Source organism: Dendrobates tinctorius, unplaced genomic scaffold (assembly GCF_039654945.1).
Source record: "Dendrobates tinctorius isolate UK_male_01 unplaced genomic scaffold, ASM3965494v1 ptg000103l, whole genome shotgun sequence".
NCBI classification, from domain to species: Eukaryota; Metazoa; Chordata; class Amphibia; order Anura; family Dendrobatidae; genus Dendrobates; species Dendrobates tinctorius.
Window position 1 is genome coordinate 22,549,373 of NW_027361771.1, and position 8,965 is coordinate 22,558,337.

An 8,965-nucleotide genomic window follows, 5' to 3' on the forward strand; every position below is an offset into this window, starting at 1 on the left:
AGCCATATTATCCTCCTTAGGCCGGGGTCACACTGGCGAGGAATACGGGAGAGTGAGAGGCGCAAAAAACACGCATTACACACGGACAAATGATTCTCTATGGGGTCCCTCACACCAGGCGTATATTTCTCCTCAGTATCCTACGCTCCGTGCCACTCGCAGCATGCTGCGATTGTCAGCGTACTACGGCCGTAATACGCCAATGCAAGTCTATGGGTGCGCAAAAAATACGGATTACACACGGACCACACGTGTGACTTGCGAGAAATACGCACCAGGTGTCTTTTAGCAAAGCCGGCAATTCAGTGCGCGATACAGTAAACTCACACTGACAGGTTTAATAAAGAAATTAAAGAATAGATAGACACATATATATATATATGCGCATTCTATGTATTCTATGTGTCTATATCTATTCTTTCATTTCTTTATTAAAACTGTCATAGGGCTCCATTATATGTCCATTTTGCAAGCCTGCGAGAAAATCTCACCATACGGATGCCATACGGATTACATACGGATGCTGACATGCGCAAAATACGCGACCACACCTTGATTACGGATGACATACGGAGCACTGTTTAGGGGTCTGTCATCCGTATTACGCATGTAAAATACTGACCGTATTTTGCGCAGGTTAGTGTGACTCCAGCCTTACGCTTCGGCGCTTGCCTGATGAATGTTCAAGCAAGTTTAGAGTTTGTTCAACAACATTTAGAAAAGCCTGTGAAATACTGGGAGAATATAGTCTGGTCAGGGGAGACCAAAATTAAACTTTTTGGATGCCATAACAAAACCATTTAGGGAAAGAATTAAAGGTCAGAGTTCATAGGAGGAGCTCACAGAACCTTCAGGATGTGAAAAGTGTATGGCAGAATGGGCTAAAATTACATCTGAGCAAGGCATGTGACTAGTTTCTCCATACAGGAGATGTCTTGAAGCGGTCATCACCAACAAAAGGTTTTTGTCCTAAGTATTAAACTTCAGTAAGCGTGTTCAATACTTTTTCCTTGTGCCATTTCTTATTATTACACATAACTAAGTTAGGTACATCTATGGTTTGATTTTCTGGACTGGATGGGTTGTTATCGACATCCAGTGACACTTATGTCAACAGCACCTTTAGAGATATTAATTTACAAAATTAGTGATGAGTTCAATATTTATTTCACCCGATGTGTGTATTTTACATGATAACTTATTTGTGGATAAAAGAAAGTCAGCGTACAGAAGTTATTTTTATTTAAGTTTTGATGACTACATTAAACATGTTTAAATAGTCACGTGTAATAAATGCAAACAGAAAATATTGGAGATCTTTAAACAGTCTATAAGAATTACACAATGTAGGTGTCATGCTGATGGAAAACAAATAAATTGAGGTTAAACTGAATCAAACATTCATACAAGAGAAATCTGAGAATGTGATTGATATCTACAGGCTAGCGTCCATCCAGTGCTTTGTCCCGTGCAATGACAGACTCGTCAAATTTAATCATGAGAGTGGTTCCTTTGTGCCAATGAGCAGTTACTTTTGCTGGAAATCCACTACAGGTCAACAGAGACTCTACAATGCCAGCGGTGAAAGATGCACAATTTAGAGTACTGTTCTCCTTCGGTACAGAAATGTACGAATTAATAAGAGGATCCTTTTCGATAATATAGTAAGTTTTGTCGTCATCATTTGCTTGCTCTAGCTTGTCTGCTTCTTTACCAAATAGAGCTTTCCAAGCGACAACCTTTATGAAAAGGAGTGCACTAATAACTTTAGTCTCTCGTTTTCCATTCTTCTCTCTCATCACCAGCGGATCAAGGATGCGACACCCGACTTGCTGGCCAAGTTCAGATAGTTTTGCTTGGAGCTCAGAAACAGAATAAACACGATTTTGGCAGTACTGGACTATTTCAGAGAACAGAAGTGCAAATGCACTAAGGCTCACCTCTGTCTTTGGTCTAGCAAGTGAACGCTCTAAAATGGTAGACTTTCCACGGCTAAAGCGGGAGTCCATGACCTGTGGGAAAGAAATGTTTGAAAGGTCACCAAGCAAAATGTACAGTTTTATTTGAATAGACTTTGGCGCCGAGTCACCAAGACCAGCATTTTTCACGCAACCATTCCTGCGCTCACATCCCACCCCTGCCCGTGGTGGAAAAGCTGGGCAAAACTGGCATGAAAACAGCAAAAGTTACTACATTTTTGCACACCAACAAGTTGCAAAAACTTTTCGCAACTTATTAAAGTGTTTTACGTCAGATTTCTGTCAAATGCTTTGATGAATAGTGGCCACAGTGCTTTTAGTAGATATATATGAAAAAAAAAAAAAAAAATCAAGAATTACTGCATTTAACAAAAACCAAAGACATATTCCGAAGAAAAATCCTAACGAAGCAGTCTGGAATTTTATTCTTGTCTGAAAGTAAATCAACAAAAATAGTAGAGCCCTTGTTAATTTTAATGCTTACTTTTCGCCATGATTTTAGAGCTCTTTCGATCCTCAGCTGAATCATCTGACCCGCTCTGACTTCTCAAATCATACAGCTCCATCAGTATGGAGGAGAAGTCAGTCGCTCTATGCAGACCATGCGAGTATCGTAGAAATGCACATGGACTACAGCGTTTACACCGCAGTTTTCTGCTGCACTGCTAAATATATGTAATGTAAATGTCTCCATGTAGTCCTAGGAGCCCCAAACAAGTCTCTCATAGAAATGCATATAGCGACTGACTTCTGGTCCTCACAGGAGATGCTGTCCGACCAAAGAAATCAGGTTCATGTCACATAGTAAGGACCAGAAGAGCACAGGCTGAAAATCAGGAGTAAGGCTCCCAGAAACAATTAGGGGCAGTAGTATTTACTAGCCAACCCAAAATATTCCCTGCCTATTTTTCAAGGTGGCCACTAAAATGCCATGTGTGCTGTAAATGGCTTCTAGAGTCTACATATTGCTCACAGCTATGTATTTGTCATGTGATGACACATCAAAAGTTGCATTAAATCATGTTTGAAAAAAGCATTTTGAAGCATTTCCTAAAGTCATACATGGCAGTAATGGTGCAGCAGAAATCTACAACAGAATAATATGGTGATTGATGGATTCAGTGTAAATGATGCACTAGGATTGAGAGTCAGCAGACCATAGAATTTAGGGCAGAGGATTTGGCAATGAAGTCCCCATAAACAATAGCTGTGAGGTGAAAGAAAGTTCGGCCAACCGTTCAGTAAACAGCTCTGTCTTCCAACTTCTCCATACATATGAGTGATCGGCTTAGCCCCTTGTTCTGCATGAGAGAGCTGCTACAGACTCTTCTGGCAGTGGCTTATCATGCAGGCAACAAATGGATTATCAGTTCAAAATCAGACATGCCGGATCCAGCAGAGTTGGGAGGCTTCCGATATAAATGGCTTTGACCAACTTTTCTCTAATGTGTATAGGGGCTGTAACCTTCATGAATTATAGCATTAGGACACTGACTGCTGGTGGTGGGTTATACAAGGAAGAACTCCTGCTGGGAAGGTTCTGTTCATAACAGCTCAACAAACACAGGGACAACGGCTTCCTGGCTAATTGTTCTGGTGCCTGGAGAGCATCATTTAAGGGTTATTCTCATCTACATCTTTCAAAATAACTGTCTATATACTATGACTGCTGGAGACGAGGCTACAGAAGTAGCGGACAGCTGCTAAGCTAGGCTGTTTCCGTAACCCCCACAGAAATGTACCAACAGTCCTGTGAAAGTGGATCAGTATGAGAGTTGACCCTTAATGGGAATTCGTCACCCCCTGAGACATATACGACCTATTAATATGGGCATATAGGTAAGCTAGTCCTACCTGCTTTAGCTTGGCTGGTTGTCAAAAGTGGTGGGGACCCCACATCGTGCTTTTTTATTTAAATAATTAAAAACACAGCGAGGGGACCCCTCTATTCTTCATAACCAGCCTTGCTAATGCTGATAGCTGAGAGTTGCAGCCCCCACATGCGAGTTTTGCCTGGTTGGTTATCAAAAAACAGGGGAAACCACATCATTTTTTAAAATTATTTAAAGTCTCATGGTGCAGCAGTGATCTCAGAGAGTTCACACCACAGTGACAAGTTTTTTACAGTGAACTGCGGTGAACTCTGAGCTGAGCGCTGTACCTTACAGCAGCTCATTCACCAGTGGTTCTCAGCCTAGACAGTTGCATCTTGGCACCGTCCCAGTGTAAAACTGTTTATCCCTAAGACATGGATTACGGCGTGAGACAGAACATCGGCGAGATGAGGGATATTGTGGTTTTTTATTTTTGCTTTATTACAGAAGACGAGAGCTTAGGTGGAATGAGCGTTAGGTGAGTATAACTGTGTTTGTTATTTGAAATAAAAATGGAAAAGTGTGTTTTGTTTTATTCCAAATAAAGGACTTTATTCTGGCTGTGTCTTTATTTACCGTATAACTATAGGATTAGTAATGGATAGGTGTCTTATAAGACGCCTCTTCATTAGTAATGTGGACTTGATGTCACCGGACAATACAAAGGCGACATCAAACCCACAAATATGAACTCCACTCTCCACCACTGGAAGGCAAGTGGGAAGAGCCGAGTAAAGCACCAGAAATGTAGATGCGCCTTTTCTGGGGGGCAATATTCACGGCTCTTTACCAGCCTGAGAATGCCAGTCCCCAGCTGCCTGCTTTATCAAGGCAGGTTGTCAAAAATGAAGGGGAACTCATGCTTTTTTTTGTTATTTAATTAAAAAATACAGCATGGGGACCCCTCTATTCTTGATAACCAGCCTTGCTGAAGCTGACAGCTGAGGGTTGCAGCCCCCAGCTTTGAATTATGCCTGGCTGGTTATCAAAAATACAGGGGAACCACGTCTTTTTGTTTTATTTAGAGCGCAGGCTGATGAATACTCCCATCAGCCGCCGCCTGCTCTAGCTGTTATTAGTGGCAGCAGGCGTCGGCTGAGGGGAGTAGTATTCCCATCAGCTGACATTGTGGAAACTGCGGCTGTCTGACCAGCGGTGATGATTTTACCGCCGATCAGAAGCGATGTTTGCCGCACTGTCATGAAACAAAAAGTTTGGGTTCAGATACCAGAACCCAATTCACTTGAAGGAGGGGGGAGGGGGGAAGCTGAACATCCAGTGTTTGACACACTGTCATGTGCCTGAACATCCAGGTGTTTGCCCATAACCATCTACAGATGGGGTCATATTCTGCACTGCTGAAAAAAAAAAAAGGTTACTGCCTATGCATGGTTCGCTTTATTTAATTGTACAGAAGGTCTGAATATAATGGATTATTTTATACCCAGGGAATCAACTGCGGTCTTTTCCCCCCTTTGCTGGCGGCTATGCAGTTGTTCTTGCAGCAGCTCAGCAACTGGCGTCTCATTTGAGCCAGGCTGGAGGTAACTGAATTTGATGTGAAGCATCAATATGCATGTAATAGATGTGTGTGATCAGTGACCCTGTCATTTAACCCCTTAAAAACATCAGTTACTTATTCAAATCTGTGAAAATCGGCCGTTTGCCCACTTTGATGCCAAGAACCCATTTGGGCCAGGCTGGAGAGATCTGGTTTTAATGTGGGGCTCACTGTTCTATATGTCTGCAGTGAGATATCAGTGACCCAAAGCGATTTAACCGTTTCATTAACGCCCTTCGGTGCCCACTTTGATGCCCATTTTTGTGCCAGTTTTATAGTTTTTGTAGTTGTTTGTAAGTGTATTCACTTCAGGGCACATTGCTGCATTTTATGTTATTATTGTGATGCTTATTTTTTTGTTGTTAAACCTTTAAAAAACAGAAAATAAAAAATTGCCGAATAAGAAATCAACTTGTATTCCTCCCGTTCACATTCCACTTTGATGTTGTCTGCGGTCCTAAGTCAGCTGAGAGGAACTCAGAAGAAGAGAGACAAGAGTCTCACACTCTCTGGTCAGTGTGTTTTCGTGGACGGATGGATCCTCAATTCTCCCATTCTGCAGCCGGCAACAGACGGGCTACCCAGAGTCCATAACAGGCAAAAAAAAAAAAGGACTGAAACCCAATTTTTAACTCTAAATATGTTCATTAAAGAAAGAAAAAAGCCCCCTGAGGTGGTCAGTCCTTTTAACCGTATTTCAGACATCCGCACCCAAAAGCACAGCTCTGGGGCACTAATGAGAAGCATGGCGATAGTGTGTGCACATTCCCAGCCAGCACAGCAAATTCTGCGCCTACTCCCTGCACAGCCATTATGATGGGGAAGAGAGCAGAGCCAGTGACATGACTGAGGATGGAGCGCCCCTTTAACATGACACCTCCCGGATTGCATAGCAAGGTGACCGCCGTCCTGCTCGTCTCAGCAGCTTAAAGAAGAATGACTGACAACTCGTTACCGCTTACCTCAGACTTACGCGTCAGGCTTAGAACGACAGTGAACCCCGGATACAGCCGCCAAACCGATCCGGAAGTAAACGACACACGAGACCCCGCCTACGGAAGTAGCTTAGCAAATCAGCGATCCGCTCACAAATTGCTGCGGGTTGTTACGTCACACCACCTCATATGACACGATCTGTGATTGGCTGTAGGACTGTGGAGCGCAGAGCGGCGCTGCCAGGTGGAGGGACGTAGTGGCAAAGGGCTAGGGTAAATGCTAGACTGTATGGGCTCCTTCCAGGTGTGATGTCATTTCTGGGGGCGTGTTCTAGTGGGATTTGGGTGTTTATCTGGGAGCTGTGGGGCTCCCTGAGGGGAGGGGGGTTAATGCACGCTTGTGGGGTAACATAGTAACATAGTTATTAAGGTTGAAGGGAGACTTTAAGTCCATCTAGTTCAACCCATATCCTATCCTAACTTGCCCTAACATGTTGATCCAGAGGAAGGCAAAAAAAACCCCATGTGGCAAACAGTAGGCTTCACATTGGGGAAAAAAAATTCCTTCCCGACTCCACATACGGCAATCAGACTAGCTCCCTAGATCAACGCAATATTAAGGAAACTAGTGTATATACCCTGTAATATTATACTTTTCAAGAAAGGCATCCAGTCCCTTCTTAAATTTTAGTAGGGAATCACTCATTACAACATCATATGGCAGAGAGTTCCATAGTCTCACTGCTCTTACAGTAAAGAATCCGCGTCTGTGAGTATGCTTAAACCTTCTTTCCTCCAGACGTAGAGGATGCCCCCTTGTCCCCGTCACAGGTCTAAGAGTAAAAAGATCATTAGAAAGGTCTTTGTATTGTCCCGGGAGAGGGGGGGTTAATGCACGCTTGTGGGGTCTGGTAGTCCCGGGAGAGGGGGGGTTAATGCACGCTTGTGGGGTCTGGTAGTCCCGGGAGAGGGGGGGTTAATGCACGCTTGTGGGGTCTGGTAGTCCCGGGAGAGGGGGGGGTTAATGCACGCTTGTGGTGTCTGGTAGTCCCGGGAGAGGGGGGTTAATGCACGCTTGTGGGGTAACATAGTAACATAGTTATTAAGGTTGAAGGGAGACTTTAAGTCCATCTAGTTCAACCCATATCCTATCCTAACTTGCCCTAACATGTTGATCCAGAGGAAGGCAAAAAAACCCCATGTGGCAACAGTAAGCTTCACATTGGGGAAAAAAAATTCCTTCCCGACTCCACATACGGCAATCAGACTAGCTCCCTGGATCAATGCAATATTAAGGAAACTAGTGTATATACCCTGTAATATTATACTTTTCAAGAAAGGCATCCAGTCCCTTCTTAAATTTTAGTAGGGAATCACTCATTACAGCATCATATGGCAGAGAGTTCCATAGTCTCACTGCTCTTACAGTAAAGAATCCGCGTCTGTGATTATGCTTAAACCTTCTTTCCTCCAGACGTAGAGGATGCCCCCTTGTCCCCGTCACAGGTCTAAGAGTAAAAAGATCATTAGAAAGGTCTTTGTATTGTCCCGGGAGAGGGGGGGTTAATGCACGCTTGTGGGGTCTGGTAGTCCCGGGAGAGGGGGGGTTAATGCACGCTTGTGGGGTCTGGTAGTCCCGGGAGAGGGGGGTTAATGCACGCTTGTGGGGTCTGGTAGTCCCGGGAGAGGGGGGGGTTAATGCACGCTTGTGGTGTCTGGTAGTCCCGGGAGAGGGGGGTTAATGCACGCTTGTGGGGTAACATAGTAACATAGTAACATAGTTATTAAGGTTGAAGGGAGACTTTAAGTCCATCTAGTTCAACCCATATCCTATCCTAACTTGCCCTAACATGTTGATCCAGAGGAAGGCAAAAAAACCCCATGTGGCAACAGTAAGCTTCACATTGGGGAAAAAAATTCCTTCCCGACTCCACATACGGCAATCAGACTAGCTCCCTGGATCAATGCAATATTAAGGAAACTAGTGTATATACCCTGTAATATTATACTTTTCAAGAAAGGCATCCAGTCCCTTCTTAAATTTTAGTAGGGAATCACTCATTACAGCATCATATGGCAGAGAGTTCCATAGTCTCACTGCTCTTACAGTAAAGAATCCGCGTCTGTGATTATGCTTAAACCTTCTTTCCTCCAGACGTAGAGGATGCCCCCTTGTCCCCGTCACAGGTCTAAGAGTAAAAAGATCATTAGAAAGGTCTTTGTATTGTCCCGGGAGAGGGGGGGTTAATGCACGCTTGTGGGGTCTGGTAGTCCCGGGAGAGGGGGGGTTAATGCACGCTTGTGGGGTCTGGTAGTCCCGGGAGAGGGGGGTTAATGCACGCTTGTGGGGTCTGGTAGTCCCGGGAGAGGGGGGGGGTTAATGCACGCTTGTGGTGTCTGGTAGTCCCGGGAGAGGGGGGTTAATGCACGCTTGTGGGGTCTTGGCCGGCTCCTAGTCACAGACACGTCCCCCAACTTGTGAGCATGTGTGCAGGCTGCACATAGTACCCCAAACCGGAAACAGCTTGTATTTTTGTAGCTCGTGAATACCAAACTTGTCTCTGAGCTCTGACTTAGTATATCAGAAATAAGAATTGGAAGTGACTAGAGAATAAA

The 8,965-nt window shown here is 44.2% G+C and overlaps 1 protein-coding gene across 1 annotated transcript; it reads right to left on the reverse strand.

The window, feature by feature from the left end:
- Positions 1-1,225: 1,225 nt before the first annotated feature.
- On the reverse strand, positions 1,226-6,531 carry TRAPPC5 (trafficking protein particle complex subunit 5). Its single transcript, XM_073588156.1, has 2 exons — positions 6,377-6,531; positions 1,226-2,012 (listed from the first exon to the last, which is right to left on the reverse strand). The coding sequence occupies exon 2, from the start codon at positions 2,007-2,009 to the stop codon at positions 1,443-1,445; it is 567 nt and encodes a 188-aa protein (XP_073444257.1). The 5' UTR covers positions 2,010-2,012; positions 6,377-6,531; the 3' UTR covers positions 1,226-1,442.
- Between the last annotated feature and the right edge of the window lie 2,434 nt (positions 6,532-8,965).

Excerpts from the sequence above, each read along its gene's own strand:
- TRAPPC5 (XM_073588156.1), bottom strand. The coding sequence starts at position 2,009 with ATGGACTCCCGCTTTAGCCGTGGAAAGTCTACCATTTTAGAGCGTTCA.